This window comes from Vanessa cardui, chromosome 10 (assembly GCF_905220365.1).
Source record: "Vanessa cardui chromosome 10, ilVanCard2.1, whole genome shotgun sequence".
NCBI classification, from domain to species: domain Eukaryota; kingdom Metazoa; phylum Arthropoda; class Insecta; order Lepidoptera; family Nymphalidae; genus Vanessa; species Vanessa cardui.
This window is the reverse complement of record NC_061132.1, coordinates 7,299,378-7,319,719: the sequence shown is the minus strand read 5'-3', so window position 1 is coordinate 7,319,719 and position 20,342 is coordinate 7,299,378. Positions and strand designations below refer to the sequence as shown.

Here is a 20,342-nt window from a genome sequence, read left to right as displayed (position 1 = left end):
TTACTTCAACTATAACGTAATTGGAAATATGTCATCCTAGTATTGATTGATGTACCTTTTATAATAGTGACCTTGATGATCGTATAATATTCCGTTGAATTAATAAAATATGTATATTAATCATTCTAATTACCTGGAACCCTTCAGCTTCTGACAGTAGAAAGTAGAAGCATCCAAACCAATGAGCCAGGATAAGCAAGATGTGGATTAAATTGATCACTCTCCAGAAATTTGGGTACACAGTCCTGGATTCGACTATGTAGTAGCAGTTTACAGCTCTGTACACCTAAAACACATTTTAGATATAAACAAATTTAGAATTGAGAAGTATCTCCATAACAATGATCGCATTCGTAGAACACTGATTGTTTATTTGTACGTGTACGCTAATTACATATTCATGGAGTTTGATGGAACTTCCAAATTCATTGCTTTGTAAACAAAGATACAGAATTATATCTACCATAGAGTTTAGAACTTTCACTGAACAATTATGTACGGAACCTTAAGACCGTAATTAAGTATTATAATAAACAATTTTGGACCAAATTACGTGAAAAATAATTCTTATATTAATTAATATTGTATCGATCTTTTATAATCAGAAAGGATCCCGGTGCATAGAAAAGGAATCGGGGCCGTACTCCCACTTTCCCGTCCCTCTTTAACTAATAATTACCCGTAATAAAGAGCATATTCGACTTGTCCCGTTTCAGAGTTAAGACTAAAGTTTCCAGGCTCTCAGTTCTAGACGTCTTATATGCCGACGATGTTTGCCTTATGGCCGACTCAATAGAGTCTCTTCAAACCTATGTAGACTCCCTACACCTGTCATGCCGCAGATTTGGCTTGGTTATAAGCACCAGCAAAACTCAGGTTTTAAAGCAACCTGCTCGAGGTTGTCTTGCTGACCAATCGGCTATTAACTTGGATGGCTCTGCATTGGAAGAAGTTCCATACTTCAAATACTTAGGCAGCAGATTAAAGCACGACAACACACTAGAAGCAGAAATACCAGCCCGAATAGCAGGTGCTGCCGCGGCCTTTGGCAAACTTAATGCCCGTGTTTGGAATTCACACGACCTCAAATTGCAAACTAAAATGATAGTATACAAAGCGATTGTCCTGCCTATATTACTGTATGCTGCAGAAACTTGGTGCTGCTATAAAGCAGACATTAAGAAACTGGATACATTCCATCTCAAGTGTCTCAGATCTATTCTGCGCATTAAATGGCAGGACCGAATTCCAAACACCGAAGTATTACGTCGCTCAGGTATGTCTGGAATTGAAGCCCTGATAATGAAACATCAACTAAGATGGAGCGGTCACGTCTTACGCATGCCCGATAGCAGACTCCCAAAGGCGGTCTTCTATTCAGAGCTCTCCAAAGGGAAGCGGAAGCAAGGCGGGCAATACCTTCGCTATAAAGACGTACTCAAACGCCACCTTGTGGCATGTCATATACCAACTGAGAGTTGGGAGAGTTTGGCGAGTCAAAGACCAGAATGGCGCCAAACCGTCCACAAAAGTGTCGACCGCTTTGAAACTGAGCGTCTTGAAGACCTTGATGCGAAACGCCAAGTGCGGAGGACTAGGCCAAAGCTCTCCTACTCTTATACATACAACTCAGCTGGCCAATTATTCTGTGCTTCTTGCAAGAGAGTGTTTAAAACTAAATTCGGTTTCGCCAGCCATATTAGAGCCCACCAGCGTAATTTATAGGAGTCGCCGTCACCGGATGCGGTGTGGACGACATGAATAATTACCCTTTAAAATTACAGATACTAAATAAGAAATCTTGCGCGCAGGGTCGTCATTTTCTAGCTTCAGAAGCTACAGTTAATTTAGAGGGCCCCCTGAATTCCGGGGCTCTGGTGCACTGCACCACCTGGCCCTACGATAGCTTCACAACTGCTTTTATTCCTTGTGATTTATTAACGAAAGAAAGAAGTGTTTAAAGTACAAAACGAATAAAAATAAATAAAATAAAAAAAGACTCCTGTCATTATCAATAGACCTATTCTGTAGATTTTAAGTTTGTTTCTTTTGCTTGTATTCGTGCTGAGAGCTTCCTCCGTAGCATTTCATGATCGATGTGGAAGCTTAAGCTGTGTATTATATCAACGCTTTGTACGTTTACCTGAGTGTGTTATTTTGTGGTCGTTTAATATTATCTGTCTGATTCACTTATTCTGAGATCGCTTGAAATAGACATTTTAAGTTTAAATTTTTTTCCTATTTTGTATGTACCTTTTTACGGCTTCTAATTGTTTGTTATTTTTAGAGGTATTGGCGTTTTTGTAGTTTCTGTGTTTCTTACAAACTAAATTATATCTTAGATTATATTAAATACGAATTTCGAATTTCTTATAATTTCCAGCTTCTAAGCTGTGATTATCTGATCTGATTTATTAAGAATTATTTTGACAGTCTAGTCACTGTTTCAATTTCCTCATTATGTAAATATATTTATCTGCTATTTATAAGTTTCAGCCTGAAAAAATACGAGATTCTTTTCCTCGGTTGCTGGTAAGAGATAATTTTTTTTATTATTAATTTTGTTGTTCTGATATTATTGTTAAATTCGCCATACGAGTATATATGTATGTTTATCAATTTAATTTCCATGACTGTTATACATTGTTTCTAATATTTTAAAAGTTCTCGTATATTTTAAAAATTGTAATATCCATCTTTCTGCCCTTATCCCAATTTTATTTGGGGTCGGCGCAGCATGTCTTCTCCTTCCATACTTCTCTGTCAGACGTCATCTCACAAATAACATTCTTTCTAACCATATCGTCTTTCACACAATCCATCCATCGCATCCTGGGTCGTCCTCTACCTCTACATCCACCCACATCCATACTCAAGGCCTTCCTCACAATGTGTTCCTCATTTCTCCGCATTACATGCCCATACTATGATAGCCGGTATTGCAAATTTAATTATTTTAGCAAATTTTAGCCTAGCGTTTCTATAATAAGTAATGATCTATTTATTTTTTTATATCTTTTTTTCGATCAAATATGATATTCAAGTATTGTCACTGAAGTTTCAAACACAGACTTTTATACATTAGCATTTTTAAAACTCTTTAATTATTTAGATATAAAAAGGATATAAAACCTCTAAATTAATTCAATTCCCCACAAAAACACTTAAATGCCACTTTCCTTGCACTGATTGACCTCAATTACATTTTCTTCCATTTTTCTAGCGGTTTTCTCACACTGAAGCAGTCACTGGAAAAACTAGATTCAATTCAGTTTTTTTGCTGAAATTTCGCTTCAACTCGCAATTTTTCCGGTTCACCAACAATGGCTTTAGTAATACTTCGGTTTTCAATTTTCTCTATTTCGCTATCCGGATAGTAAAATACACGAGCGCAGTTGTGTCCTTTCTTCTCAGATTAGCGTTACATATTTAATCTAGTATAATTTTTTCGAGTCGATTGGTGTTTAAACCGGTTTTCAAGGCTACGACACTCCACGGTCCCGGGTTCGATTCCTGGCCCGGTCCATGTTGATTAATTTTCTATGTTGTCTTGGGTCTGGATGTTTGTGGTACCGTCGTTACTTTTGATTTTCCATAACACAAGTGCTTTAGCTACTTACATTGGGATCAGAGTAGTGTATCATGTCTCATCATTATTATAATAATATTATCCAATAAGCATTATTCATTTCATTGTTTAAGCTATTTAATAATAAATGTATGTAACCTTGTAATTGTAAATATAACATTAATACAAATTTCACAGAACAACGGTTAGCATCAATAACAGATACTACTTTAATATGTATAGGCTTAATTCTATTTGATTTCATCATAAAAGCTTACTGTTTTCTATAATAATTCTTTGTTTATTTAACACAATAATTATTACATTGCCATTGCATTAGATTATTAAAATAGAAAGTCTATTATTAATACAAAAATCAGAATATATAGATGTTTTGTTTACCTTAAGGAATCTTGGGAAGCGTATTATTGGGTTGGTTCCAATCTTCAACTGCAGAAGGTCCAAAGGTAGAAGCGCGGTGATGTCCAGTAGAAAGGCTCGTGAGTATACGTAGTGTTTTGCTAATTTTTTTGAGTCATATACCTAAAAAATCATATCAAAATAATCTTTATTCAAGTAGGCTTTTACAAGCACTTTTGAATCGTCATTTTACAATTAAGTGAAGCTACCACCGGTTCGAAAAGTAGATTCTACTGAGAAGAACCGGCAAGAAACTCAGTAGTTACTCTTTTTCAACATTTAAAATCATATTAGTTAAATACAATTATTTAAATTAATAAATCCTGCTTGGAAGTCAACAGGTATTAACTCCACGCTTTTTTATCATCTATAAAATCTTGTATCGAATAATATGCCTTTTTTACCAATGTATTTTTTATAAACGACTTGAATTTACGAAACGGCAAAGTTAAAAATTTCTGTGGAATTTTATGAAATAAGTATTGAATTGTAATCATTATTCAAATGATTGAATCAACAGCAACAATGACAATTGTTACTAATACTGTAATATATACATTTACAAATATTGGTCACTTTCTCTACGACAAATTTCAAATTCATTTGATTCAATTATTTTACCGTTTTAGACAATCTTACCATTAATCCTTGTTCTAAATATCCGGTTCTCAGCTGAACAACCAGATCCAACGCGAAAACGATATCACCAATTCCATCGCAAGTTACCCAGAAATAGTGGCACATTATCTGTTGACAAAATCACGGTAATTAATATCTTGGTAATTTAATTTGTAACATACAGTTCAGTGCAGTAACAGCCTGTAAATTTCCCACTGCTGGGCTAAGGCCTCCTCTCCCACTAAGGAGAAGGTTTTGGAATATATTCCACCATGCTGTTCGAATGCGGGTTGGTGGAATGCACATGTGACAGAATTTCGATGAAATTAGACACATGCAGGTTTCCTCGCTATGTTTTCCTTCACAAAAAAAAAAAAATTCTTGGATAAAAAAAAGGTTATATTAAGTTATATGTGTACAATATGTTGCACTAACTATTTTATATGTCTAATATTCGGTTTGGAGTCGATAAAGTGTATAGGTAATACATACTAAAACGTTAAGAGAAATGAAAGTAGGGTAGGATATTGAACACTTTTCCGGTACCTAAAATAACGCAATTGAATTCATGAGCCTCGTAATAAATTCAATTATCTTATATTGCGTAGCGGTGCTACAATTGTATTTACGCTACGAGAGTAATGGCCGTGGACGTAGACGGTTACATAAAATCTACACTTTACGCTACGCTTACGCTAAACTGTTATTTGGTTGAAAACAAATGAGTAAAAACATTAGTATGAAGGAAAAAATTTAATTATGTATTAGTAGAAATACTGCAAACAACAAAAATGTATTAATAATTATTTGTCCCCCTCGGATTTGTTTGCATTTAAAGCGTTGGTTGTATGCTAAGTATTAGGTTAAGTTAGGCCTACCTAAGCAAATGTGAACAGATTTTGATGAAATTTAATATGAAAAATATTGAACTCCTAGTACAGCTGTACTACATTCCTAATACTTATATTAGGTTTGTAGTATAGCTTTGTCCTTTCTTGGAGTTCAAGTTTATTTATATATACACTATATCATCAATAATAGCGCAATGGTTTACAGGCCGCCTAGCGGTGTTAAAGTCGCAGGATCAATCCTGACCCTTTGGGATATTGTCGTACCCACTCCTAACACAAATGAAAACCTTGACCGGAGAAATATAAGCTTAAAATGAGGATTTTCGTAATTTCAGAGAACTGTATTAAACGGAGATATACGGAGATTAGAGCTAATTACAGTTTTCCAATGAATTATGCAAACTTAATATTAGTTAACAAAACTAGCAACGCAGTTATGATAGATAACATGAACACAATAACAAAAGAAATGAGTTGAAAGTAACAAAAACTAACTAATAAAAAAAAATGTGATATTGTGTTCTTTATTAAAGAATGAATTAATATTAATTAAATTTGTTACCAAGAACTTTTAAAAATGTCTTTCGACAAATTCTAAAAACTTTTTGATCGTCGACATATTATCCTGAGGCATGTTTAATCAACTTAAATTTTATCACATTAATATAAACGATTAGTTTACAAGCTCGTTTCGTTTACTTAATAGCATAATTGTAGCCGTAAACAGCCTTCATTAATAGTGAACAATGTAATAAAAATAAATACATTTTTACTGTGGGTTATTTAAGGTGTATTTATAACAATACATTTTCGTAATTACAATATTCATTAGCGAGATTTTATTGTGCCATTGACTGGGCTTGCTACGAATGTATATCTTCTATATATATATATATATGTATTATTCTATGTTCAATGTAGTTTAAGAAAAGAAGATACAGTATCGTTTGTATACTTTGATCAATATAATAATATTTGCTTTCATTGTATATATAGATATATGTACTAAGTGATAAATAAATATATGATAAATATGTTTAGTTTTGAAAGATCCTTATAAAAATTATTAATATAAGTATTTGATTATTGAAGCTCTTTTGCGGTGGAATAATTATTCCGATATTTAATTATATTTATAGAACTCTCAATAAAAAAACAATTGTGATGTATAATTATTTATATAGCTATCCCATATAACATATTTGAAAAACATATTAATATACTCTTTGCTAGCGACAATACAGAAAATAGGTATTGTCCTTAGACAAACTTTATGTTTTTCGCTGAAGTGTAAATAATACATCGCGTTTGGAGTTGAAGGACATCGCAAAACTACAAGTGTTAGACTAACTTCTGCTATATGTATATCAAATACTCTTTATACATTATTAAGAAATCTTTGTCCAACAGTTACTTAGGTCTACTATTTTTTATTATAAGAACCTGCCGTAATAATAATTCAATCCGTTATGAAATATTGACATATATATTTAAAAATAAATTGAAATGTGTTATTTTAATGTATAGCCTATATTGCCTTAAAATTTCATCCAAATACAAACATGCGTATCATCCATCCTCACAAACTTTCTCATTTATAATATTAATAGGATTACTGTGTAGCGGTTGAATATGTAACGAGCGGGTAATACCATAAGATACGACATACTATATCTAATGGAGAAAAGACGTGTGATTATATCTGTAAACCGTCGGTTCCTCCTTCGTTTTTGGAAGAAATAAAATATTTTCATGACGTTTTTTATGATCTTATACATACTAAAATATGTGAAAGCTGTAAGAAAGGTAATGGGCCCCAAAATGTTTATAAAATTTCTTAATATTAATTAATAGATGAAAATTTTAACATAGAAATGTCAATATGCAAAAAAATCAGTGTATACCATGAGCATTGTGTAGTGCACAATGTTGCTGAGGTATCATTGGAATAATAAAAATGTACAAAGCCCCAACCTCATGATAATTCTCTTATGAAATAACTGTTCTTTATAGTCTAATAATGATAGACAGTTAACAAGTGTATATAAGTCCAATTAGTACTAACTACTAAGTAACGACAACTGCCTGTAAATTATCCACTGCTGGGCTAAGCCCTCCTAGGTGGTCAAGATTTGGAAAATATTCCACTACGCTGTTCCATTGCGAATTGGAGGAATAAACATGTGGCAGAATTTCTATGAAATGAGACACATGCAGGTTTCCTCACTATGTTTTCCTTCACCGCAGAGCATGAGTTGAATTATATATAAAAATTAAGAACATTTCAATTAAGAAAATTCAATGGCCTGGGTTTGAACCCGCATTCATCAGTTAAGATGCACGCGTTTCAGCCACTTGGCCATCTCGGCTCTCTAAGTAAGAAAATACCTATTAAATGAATCGAAGAGAATATTTTCTTCACTAACGAGGCTATAGATGACTGCGGTTTGGTGTTAGGCAAATCTAATTAGATATACATCTTCCAACGAAGTCATCACACTCGATTGCCATCTAATAATATCGAGTGAGACACTCTTTACCCCCGAAGGGACAATAACGATCTCGAGGTCTCATTTTACTTAAACATCTTTGAAAGTTTAAGCTGAACGCAGACATGACTTAGGACAGACTGTTTTGATCAAGTTTTTCTAATCTCGACAGACGTGTTGTCTGTTTCAGCATATCACAGCATCTCAATTAAATTTAAGGTTAATTAATTTGATTGGAATTTACACTTGAGGCAGTCGTAAGACTAAGAGTGGTAAGATGTGAGACAGTCTTACGACTGTCTTATTACTACAAACTAATGACAATAGTTATTAGTTAATTGCTAGATAAATAATTATTTAAAAATTGGTTGTTGGTTGGTTTATAAAATATAAAAACATAAATTTGGATATTCCTCCAAATTATTGGTATTATGGTATTACAAGGTATTATTTCAAGAGTACTGATGCTGGTGGGTTTAGAACGCGTCGATATTAACTGAGTATAGCGGGCTTACTTTCGGAGAAGCACTGAGTCTCATGTGGTTAAAAATGTGCATTATCTGACCGCATTGGAGCAGCGTGGTGAAATATGATCTAAGGAAAATCTACCTGTTACGTTTTTATAGACAGTATGCTTTTTATTTCTTATGTGTGTTTACGTGAATGCTGTTTATTTGTCTTATATCTATGTGACATGCGATTTTTTTGCAGTTTTATTGCATTCCGTTAAACCTTCGTGGTCAAGTAGTGTGTACACCGGTTTTCATGGGTACCACACTATGAAGTCCTGGGTTCGAATACCGGCCGAGTATATGACGTAGAAAAAGTTCAATAGTTTTCTATGTTGTCTTGGGTCTGGGTGTTTGTGGTTACGTCGATCGGATCGGATCAGAATAATGTGTGTGATGTTGTCCAATATTTATTTGTTTAATTACGTCATCGATAATTCTTCATATTAATATATTATTATTAATCAAATATTGAGTCAATATATAAATAAATTAATTATACTTATTGTAGGGTATCATAATTTGGTGCATTTTTTGATACGATGTAATCTGTCTCAAGTCTGTTGTTTGCTTAAGGGATGGGTGGAATTGAAGTGCTGTCTTCGGTTGAATAAATAACAGATGTCCCTATTTTCAAGATCGAAAACTCTTTTGTATATAAAGTTCGAAGAAAGCGTCGGTGTCAATATCATCGTCTCCATTGAGCTAGCTCTATAAAATACTAGCGACCCGGCCCGGCTTCGCATGGGTGCAATGATATGCCATCTCAGTGGAAACTTCTAAAATAATCAGTGTTTCTTTACTAAATTGTCCATATATTATATACAAAAACCTTTCTCTCGAATCGCTCTATTTATTAAAAAAAAATCATCAAATCTGTTGCGTAATTTTAAAGACTTAAAGCATACATAGTGAGTGATATAGGGACAGAGAAAGCGACTTTGTTTTATACTATGCAGTGATAGTGGTAGTGACAATTTTAAATAATTAATGTATTTTTGGAAAAAAAATACAGATTTATCTAAATTAAGAGATACTATCACGGATCTCTTCTGGGAATCGCCGGTACAATTAAGCTCCTTTTCGAATCTCGCTACCTTTAAAAAAAACCGCATAAAAATCCGTTTTAAAGGTTTAAGCATACATAGGGATATAGAGCTGAGAAAGCTACTTTGTTTTATACTATGTAGTAATATTTACTTATATATAATCCTATCTGTGAAGATATTACTCTAAAAATCAGTAATACCACAAATATTATTGAAAATAATGATTATAATGTTTAAAAGACAGATAAGAGAGAAAGGCTTATATAAAATTTTAACAAAAAGAAAAACCGACTTCAAACAAAACACTATTTTAAAACAAATGAATATGCACGAAAAAGTAATAAAAATTATTGCGTATTCAACATATTTTTTAGAGTCTTCCTAAGTTAAATGAAATGAAAAATATTAGACTACTTAAAAGTCGATTAACGATTATATCATGTAGTTATAATTATTGGTATATTTGGAGCCGGTGTCAGCCATGGTGCCCTTGCCCCAACAATCAAAAGAAAGAAGCGATACGAGCCCCTTGATTGATCCAGTATATTATTGTGTAAAAGGTAATTAGTAAAAAACATATTTGTTAAAGTATTCTCGTATTGTTTTTTGATAGATATACTGTAGGGTTTTATTGGCTGACACCGACTCCAAATATAACAATAATTATAACTACATGATATAATCGTTAATCGACTTTTAAGTAGTCTAATATTTTTCATTTCATTTAACTTAGGAAGACTCTAAAAAATATGTTGAATACGCAATTATTTTTATTACTTTTTCGTGCATATTCATTTGTTTTAAAATAGTGTTTTGTTTGAAGTCGGTTTTTCTTTTCAACCGACTTCCAAAAGGAGGAGGTTATCAATTCGTCTGTATTTTTTTTTTTTTTTTTTTTATGTTTGTTACCTCATATCTTTTGACTGGGTGGACCGATTTTGATAATTTTTTTTTTGTTTGAAAGGTAGTGCTTCCCGTGGGGTCCCATTTTTTTTTTATTTTTTTCCGATGATGGTATCCATATGAAAACGACATAAGTCTTAAATTTGCATTATGTATATGCGCGACAAATAGGTGAATAACTGAAAATCACGTCAACCAATTTTAATAATTCTTTTTTTATTATAAAATATATACTTCAAGGGTAATTTGGTGAAAGTTTGGTAAGGTTCTGAGCACAGGATCCATGACAAAGTAACGGAACGGAAGGGAACGGAACAATTCTGAGGAGCACGTTAGCGATACTCAGTCGAATCTTTTATTTATAGGTTATTTGGAAATTTGAGTCACCTTCCGTAATGTGGTTATGTTTATGTAATTATCATAGTCGAATATTATAATCAACTAGCTACCCACCCCGGCTTCGCACGGGTGCAATACTGATACTAAATATACTACAGAATTTGTTTATTTACGACATCACATCGCAAACTTCTAAAATTATCAGTGTTTCTTTACTATATTGTTCATGTATTATATACACAAACCTTCCCCTTGAATCACACTATCTTTTAAAAAAAACCGCATCAAAATCCGTTGCGTAGATTTAAAGATATAGGGACAGAAAAAGCGACTTTGTTTTATACTATGTAGTGATGGAACTCCTATACGGCTCGCAGTTAGGGTGCGATATGGGGCAGAATTTCTTACTATCTTTAATCAAATTTTGTGTATGTGATGTGATGTCATATCATGTACGAAATATAGTTGGTCTTTTTCAAAGTTCTTTTGCTGAGTTCGATTACAGCTCTTTCGAGGGATCCTTGTAGTTTACGCCGCGTGACGTATTAAATCCGCATTTTCGAAAGTCTATTTTTGCTTTATTCGCAAGTTTCCTTTGAAATTGTCCTCGAAGTAGTTTCTGACTCATATAAACGGAACGCTTAATCTATCCATATTAAAAAATAAATAGTTAGTCAACATCAGCTTCACTTAAAATCAAAAAATAAATAAAAATTTTAACAAAAAGAAAAACCGACTTCAAACAAAACACTGTTTTAAAACAAATGAATATGCACGAAAAAGTAATAAAAATAATTGCGTATTCAACATATTTTTTAGAGTCTTCCTAAGTTAAATGAAATGAAAAATATTAGACTACTTAAAAGTCGATTAACGATTATATCATGTAGTTATAATTATTGTTATATTTGGAGTCGGTGTCAGCCAATAAAACCCTACAGTATATCTATCAAAAAACAATACGAGAATACTTTAACAAATATGTTTTTTACAAATTACCTTTTATACAATAATATACTGGATCAATCAAGGGGCTCGTATCGCTTCTATCTTTTGATTGTTGGGGCAAGGGCACCGTGGCTGACACCGGCTCCAAATATACCAATAACTATAACTACATTATATAATCGTAAATCGACTTTTAAGTAGTCTAATATTTTTCATTTCATTTAACTTAGGAAGACTCTAAAAAATATGTTGAATACGCAATTATTTTTATTACTTTTTCGTGCATATTCATTTGTTTTAAAACAGTGTTTTGTTTGAAGTCGGTTTTTCTTTTTGTTAAAATTTTTATTTATTGTTAAAATTTTATTTATTTTTTGATTTTAAGTGAAGCTGATGTTGACTAACTATTTTTTTTTAATATGGATAAATTAAGCGTTCCGTTTATATGAGTCAGAAACTACTTCGAGGACAATTTCAAAGGAAACTTGCGAATAAAGCAAAAATAGACTTTCGAAAATGCGGATTTAATACGTCACGCGGTGTAAACTACAAGGATCCCTCGAAAGAGCTGTAATCGAACTCAGCAAAAAAACTTTGAAAAAGACCAACTATATTTCGTACATCATATGACATCACATCACATACACAAAATTTGATTAGATAGTAAGAAATTCTGCCCCATATCGCACCCTAACTGCGAGCCGTATAGGAGTTCCATCACTACATAGTATAAAACAAAGTCGCTTTCTCTGTCCCTATATCTTTAAATCTACGCAACGGATTTTGATGCGGTTTTTTTTAAAAGATAGTGTGATTCAAGGGGAAGGTTTGTGTATATAATACATGAACAATATAGTAAAGAAACACTGATAATTTTAGAAGTTTGCGATGTGATGTCGTATATAAACAAATTCTGTAGTATATTTAGTATCAGTATTGCACCCGTGCGAAGCCGGGGTGGGTAGCTCTAGTTGATTATAATATTCGACTATGATAATTACATAAACATAACCACATTACGGAAGGTGACTCAAATATCCAAATAACCTATAAATAAAAGATTCGACCGAGTATCGCTAACGTGCTCCTCAGAATTGTTCCGTTCCCTTCCGTTCCGTTACTTTGTCATGGATCCTGTGCTCAGAACCTTACCAAAGTTTCACCAAGTTACCCTTGTAGTATATATTTTATAATAAAAAAAGAAATATCAAAATTGGTTAACGTGATTTTCAGTTATTCACCTATTTGTCGCGCATATACATAATGCAAATTTAAGACTTATGTCGTTTTCACATGGATACCATCATCGGAAAAAAAAATAAAAAAAATGGGACCCCACGGGAAGCATTACCTTTCAAACAAAAGAAAAATTATCAAAATCGGTCCACCCAGTAAAAAGTTATGAGGTAACAAACATAAAAAAAAAAAAAAAATACAGACGAATTGATAACCTCCTCCTTTTGGAAGTCGGTTGAAAAGCATTTGATTAAGCTGTTAAACCGCTGCCTTCCATGAGTACTTAAGATATTGTACTTGTGATTTTTTATGGCATAGTTTAGCGAACGAGCATATGAGCCACCTGGTAAGTGGTCACCTCCACCCATTGATAAAGCCGCTGTTAGTAATATTAACTATTCCTTATATCGTTAAAGCGCCACCAAACTTGAGAACTAAGATGTTAAGTCCCTGGTCCCTTCAAACCGGAACATCAAGTACCACTTTTTAGAATATATGATAAGTGGGCTTTAGGGCTAATTGTTCAATAACTAACTATAAGATTAACTTAATGACATTTAAAATGACAAATAAAACCATCGCATCACTCAATGGCCATTTATCAAGTGTGAAATTTTGATGCCATCTTAACTATAATCTTGCATGAGCAAGAAAAACGCATACAGAGTAATGTGTGTTAGAAGAGGACAGCAAATGCTTAGACGATTTATTTGATATTAAACGACCCATAATATTATATTTTCCGTGATTCATCTATTCAGTCTTTTCATTTCTCGTCGATTTTTGTTTGTGATGATTTTGTATTTTGGTGTTATGAAGAAAACTAATGAAGGAGAGCGCTGCTAAGTTCAACACTGCTGAAGCTACAATAGCACTGTCATTAGTCTAATCTACAATAAAATAAATACTGATGTGGTTAGTAATGAGGATCAAGATGGGTTTTGGGAGAGTATAAAGACTTCTTACTCGTGTTGATTACTGAATAAGTACATGGAAAACTTTAAAGTAAGGAGTTACTTAAAAAATGTACCAGAAATAAGTCTTCTGTGCAACGGCAGAAGATATCCATACCCACAATTCCTAATATATCTTTGGAAAATAAGGAAAATACTCGAATCAAACCTCAATGGATATATTTATATTAGACGTTTATCTGATAAAAGATGATCATGTAAATACTATCGAACTGTTTATTTGAATTTTGAGAAATCGACCCTTTCTCACCTTTCAAAACCGGAGCAAAACCACCGAATAAAAACAAAAAAGAAATGCTTTTTATTTCGTATTTTTTTTTACGAATACGGTTTTCTTGAAATTATTTTACCAAAATTGAGTTTCAAACTAAATACATCGTCCCGTTTTCACCATTGAGTTACAAACATTTCCAGATGATCATTTGATAAGAACACTGTCCCATTTTAACACATAGAATATAACTTTACTAAGGATGATATAACTTATATCAGGCAGTGTTTATGAACCATGAACTGTTCGTAATCTGGGAAGCAATCTCTCTTGTGGTATTGTAATATCCTGAGGTTCGATGGGAAGGCATTGTTTGCTCAAATCGTTATCACGCTTAAAGTCTTATAAAAAATAACTCTATCAGTTTATATATTCTATGTTTATCTTAATAATGACATATTTACATTAAAAAAATGATTAAAACTAAAAATATTAGAATTATCAAAAATAGGTAGCATGGAAGACATGACCCAAAAATCGCGTCCCTAGTGAATTGGTTTATTTGGGAATCGAACCCACTACAACCACTGTGATGACCTTTAACATGGATCGCAAAGGCTTCGGGATAATGTTAATATAACATACATATTTCGGCGAACCAGAGGGTGAACGTGATCTCCCTCCCAGCACTCGCTAGTGCTTATAATACAAAGCTATCCTAGTTACCACCCACTTTCGAGGAACTGAAACAGAGTGCCCCGTTTTCAACCGACTTCAAAAAGGAGGAGGTTATCAATTCGTCTGTATTTTTTTTGTTTGTTACCTCAGAACTTTTTACTGGGTGGACCGATTTTTGATAATTTATTTTTGTTATTTTTCAAATATAGTGCATATTTATTTGTTTTAAAAAAGGGTTTTGTTTGAAGTCGGTTTTTCTTTTTGTTAAAATTTTTATTCATAATGTGTCCATTTGTTAAATATTAAAATTAAACAATATACTTTACTTTATAAGATAAATAAATAAATAAATAAGATGAAAGCGGCATAACTCAGGGGCACTAAAAGGAGATATAGTTCTTCTGCCCCCTGGGCTGCCGTCACACACACACACCAAATCTAGTATTGAAATAAACGTTTTTATTCAAACTCACTTTAGCAGCCTTTTAAATAATAGATAAGTTTTTATTGTTGCTTTAACTCCAAAAGATAAATCTGGATGAGCATTGAACACAACCCATCTCAAACTTTGCGATACCTACAATGCTTAATTGTACCGGCGATTCCCAGAAGAGATATCCGTGATAGTATCTCTTAATTTAGATGAATCTGTGTTTTATTTTCTATAAATACATTAATTATTTATAATTATCACTATCATTACATAGTATAAAACAAAGTCGCTTTCTCTGTCCCTATATCCGTATGCATGCTTAAGTCTTTAAAATTACGCAACAGATTTTGATGATTTTTTTTTAATAGATTGAGCGATTCGAGTGTAATTTTTTGTATAAGATACGTACATACACAATATAGTAAAGAAACACTGATAATTTTAGATGTTTGTAATGTGATGTCGTTAACAAACAAATTGTGTAGTATATTTGGTATCAGTATTGCAGCCGTGCGAATCGGGCCGGGTCGCTGTTTACTCATAAATAGTTTTTCATAACACAGTAAATATAAGATGTAATATTATTTCAGGTTGACAGGAGTGCACGGAACATGAATGTGAAGCAAGAAAAGCGAATATATCGAGTCAATAGTGAATTTAAATTAACTGTATACAAAACGACGCGTTTTTGTTGTTACGTCAAAATTGCTGGCACTTTAATTATTAATTTTTGACGTATTAATAAGTTTGCTAATTACTACATACTTACTGCAAGGAATTTACATATGTTTTTAAAATTGTATTCGATTTTATTGCAATGATGATGATATAAGATGATGATCATTTGCTATTTTTGTAATCGGATATTAAATACACTATAAGATTTCAATATAAGATATAATCTTATTTCTGTAAAAGATTATACAGACGTTAAAAAAATTGGGAAGGTACTCTACATACATATATAATATTTAACTAACATGACTGTATTTGTAAACGTTGAAAAAGAGTAACTACTGAGTTTCTTGCCGGGTCTTCCCGGCAGAACGAAGAAACCGGTGATAGCTTTAATCAATATAGTTGTTAAATGACATTTCAAAGTGTTGGTAAAAGTCTATTTGAATAAAGTATTGTTTGATTTGTTTAACTATCAAACTTGAAGCTCTTATGTTTAGGACTGTATTTATGTAAAAAATAAAAAAATAAATGATCTCTTGAAAATTAAGAGCATAATTTAGCTCTATATATAGCTGTCTATATATAAATACCAAATATAATAATAATAATAAATAATAATAAATATGAGACAACATCGCATTACTCTGATGTAAGTATTGTTGATTACTCCAATGTAAGTAGCTAAAGCATTTGTGTTATGGAAAATCAGAAGCAACGACGGCACCACAAACACCCAGACCCAAGACAACATAGAAAACTATTGGTAATCTACATCGACTCAGCCGGGAATCGAACCCAGGACCTCAGAGTGGCGTAACCATGAAAACCGGTGTACACACCACTCGACCATGGAGGCCGTCGATATCAAAATATAAAAGAAATTTCGAGTCACGAACTAAATAATTTTTATATCTAACGAGTAATACCTGTGTTCGTAATACTTTCTTCCAGTAACTCGTGTGGAATCGATTGTAATGTAGGTCACTATTAAATACTTTATTCAATTCTACAGCAGAACTTCGCGACAGGTAAGTTTCGTCTGCTATTTAGTAAGATATATTAGTCGAGACAGTAAAGTATCCTTGGTGTTAGGGTTGTGTGCAAGTAAGATATTCTACTGCTAAAAAATAATACTTTGAAGGATGAGTGTGCCAACTACAAGAAAAAGGGATAATATCTTAGCTCCTAAGTTTAGTGGTACATTAGTGTGATGGATGGATCGATCAAATGGTTATTAATTTTTACAGCACCCATTTATACAGGTTGTTTTGACCACTTGTCATCGGGTGGGAAATTTGCATATCCACGCATTCATATCGAAAAGCGTTGAACCAATACTTTCAAGAAGGATATATTATGTAATTAAATTATCTTGCAAATATAATATTTTAGCATCGAAAGTGTGTTTCAAAACATAGTTTATTAACATAAGAATTAATAAAATTAAATACTTAAATATGTATATACAAATATGAACTAAAACTAGTTACTATATAAATCTTTACCGCGTGGAATGGTGGCAAGAATGCTATCAGCATTTCCCCGTTGAATCGCAATTCCGATTCTCTGGGCAAAAAACGGACCAGCCCTCCTGTCACTAGTGGAGGCAATAAGGCGAAGTGTTATACTTTTGATAAAACTTTTTGCACCACTACTCCAAGGGCCAAGCATCGAAAGTGGATTTTGTATTTAAAAAAAAATAAAAAGTAACACAAATACTGCAGTATTGTTATGCTATAAGTGGAAACTTCACTGGTATATGTGCTTATTTTTATTTTACAGCTATTAGAATGATTTTTTTTTAATGAGCTGAGATAGCCCAGTGGTTAGAAAGCGTGCATCTTAACCGATGATTGCGGGTTCAAACCCAGGCAAGCACCACTGTATATATGTGCTTAATTTGTATTTATAATTCACCTCGTGCTCGGCGGTGAAGGAAAACATCGTCAGGAGACCTGCATTTGTCTAATTTCATCGAAATTCTGCCACATGTGCATTCCACCAACCCGCATTGGAACAGCGTGGTGGAATGTGTTCCAAAACCTTTCCTTAATGGAAGAGGAGGCCTTATCTCAGCAGTGGGAAATGTACAGGCAGTTACTTTACTTTTACTTTTTTTTAGAATGATTTTGTTAAAATAATTTTTTCCCTAATAAAGTAAAAAATATGGAATAATAAAATGGCTTGCGTGACCTTAATTACGAATGATTATCACGAGGCGTCTGTATACCATGAGCGCTGACGAATCAAACCCCTGATACGCCGAAGAACCCGCATTTTATAGCTGATCCCAGGGTGGCTGATAATGACTTATCTCCATAGATTATTATCAGCCACACCTTACTATATATTCACCAATATGAACATGGGTCCGATTACACTTATAAAGGGAATTATATGTACGTTCTTGATTCCTTTCCGATCCAAATTCGACTATTGCTCACAAAAATTAGCCTCAATTTAATCCTAACTGAAGTTCTATTTTTTGCTAATTTAAATCAAGGAGGAGGAAAGTCGAGATGGCCCAGATTTTAACCCATGTTTGAGGGTTCAACCCCGAGAGAAGCTTCACTAAATTTTCATCTGCTTAAAATTCATTGTGTTTAAAATTCATCTTGAGCTCGGTGGTGAAGGAAAACATCGGGAGGAAACTTGCATGTGACTAAATTCAACGCAAAACTGCCACATGGGAATTCGGCATTGCAGTGTGGCGGAATCAACTTCTAACCTTCCCCTTGAAAAGAGACGAGGTCTTAGTCCAGCGGTGGGAAATTTACAGGCTGTTAATATTGTATCAACTATCCAACCTTGGCGGAAACAGTACAGGATCGTTGCGCTTGTATAATAGGTACACTGCTGAACTGACATTATTTAGTTGTATATACATGGTTATTAGTAACTCGGCGTATATCCGTTAGGAGGTAATAGGGGTGTATATTTGAATATTTTTTCTCAAAAATGGAAAGCTAACAAAACGGTTATGTTTTGAAAATAATCTGCAGGTCAAGTTTCATAATGATTTTTTTAGTTTTCAATGCATTTTTGAGGTACCCTGTATATGGTCTGTTTATGATGTAATAGACACCGAAACGACTACATAACTATGGTAACGTGTCAACTTAATTTTCATAATTAAAATATTACATATCCAATAAAAGTCCAAATGATAATACAAGAATGATTAATGTCCAGAGTTTTAAATATGCATCAGGCGTCTCGCTTTACCCTGCATTCGAATAAGAAGTTCCCTGAAATGAGAACGTAAGAATTGTTCAAAAGTTGGATCGCTTTTAATTAAAATGGCGCTCGATAACCATTTGATATATAGTATTTCTTTAAATCAGAACCCAAAATAATGTCTTTATTATCCATGACATGGTCAGTCAGAGAGTCAAACAAATTGTAATTCGATGCACTAATTATTTATTAGCTTGATTACTATTACGTTATCGATTTATAATGAGATTAGTCAAATAGGTTGAATATATTACGATATGATTGTGTGTGTACAAGCCTACTTCACTTTTCACCTCACTATTCCTATAATACAATGTTTTATTGGAATCTTAACATCTTCAATGATTACGACTATAAATACTTATAGTTGTTTTGAAGAAGTTTAGTTAAACACTATCTTATCTCCTTCTGTCATCACTGATTTGGCATTTGCGAGATAAAGACACAACATTGTTTAACAACTTACGCCCTTAGTATAGTTTATAGTTAAACTCCACAGTAAATTATTTAGATTATAATGTATTAATATATTTTATAGGTATATTCGTTAATAAATAATCTTTGGTCGTAAGAAAGAGGTCAAGAAATACTATAGTACTCTATAATTTCTATAATTGTTTTTGAACCTGCTGTTCACGGTAAATTTTCCCACGACTGTCTTTATTGATTCTTATAACAAGTGCTTCAATTATTTATTCATACTTCAATTTGTAAAAAATATATTAAAAATAGTTTTGAGCAAAATCAAACTGTTATTTATTCAAGTACACTCATAAAAGCACTTTTGAATCATCATGTTACATTTTTGAAGTAAATGTATGTAAATGTGCTTAATTTGTGTTTATAATTCATCTCGTGCTCGGCGGTGAAGGAAAACATCGTGAGGAAACCTGCATGTGTCTAATTTCATCGAAATTCTACCACATGTGCATTCCACCAATCCGCACTGAAACAGCGTGCTGGAATATGTTCCAAACCTTCTCCTTAATGGAAGAGGAGGCCTTAGCCCAGCAGTGGAAAATTTACGGGCTGTTACTTATTCGAAAGTAGCAAGGAAGTCAGTAGTTACTTTTTTCCACGGAATTAATTATATCAATATTATACACTTATATCTATATTAATATTATAAATGTGAAAGTAACTCTGTCGACCTTATACGAACAAACCGCTGAACCGAATTTGATGATTTTTTTATGAAGCA

The 20,342-nt window shown here is 32.9% G+C and overlaps 1 protein-coding gene across 1 annotated transcript in view; it reads right to left on the bottom strand.

Moving 5' to 3' along the window:
* LOC124532854 overlaps positions 1–20,342 on the bottom strand; it is a 190,930-nt gene that overhangs the window by 39,705 nt on the left and 130,883 nt on the right. The window contains exons 5-7 of the mRNA XM_047107963.1: positions 4,628–4,735; positions 3,971–4,111; positions 134–286 (exon numbers count right to left, since the gene is read on the bottom strand). Coding sequence (XP_046963919.1) covers positions 134–286; positions 3,971–4,111; positions 4,628–4,735 — 402 coding nt within the window. The remainder of the gene's footprint in view (positions 1–133; positions 287–3,970; positions 4,112–4,627; positions 4,736–20,342) is intronic.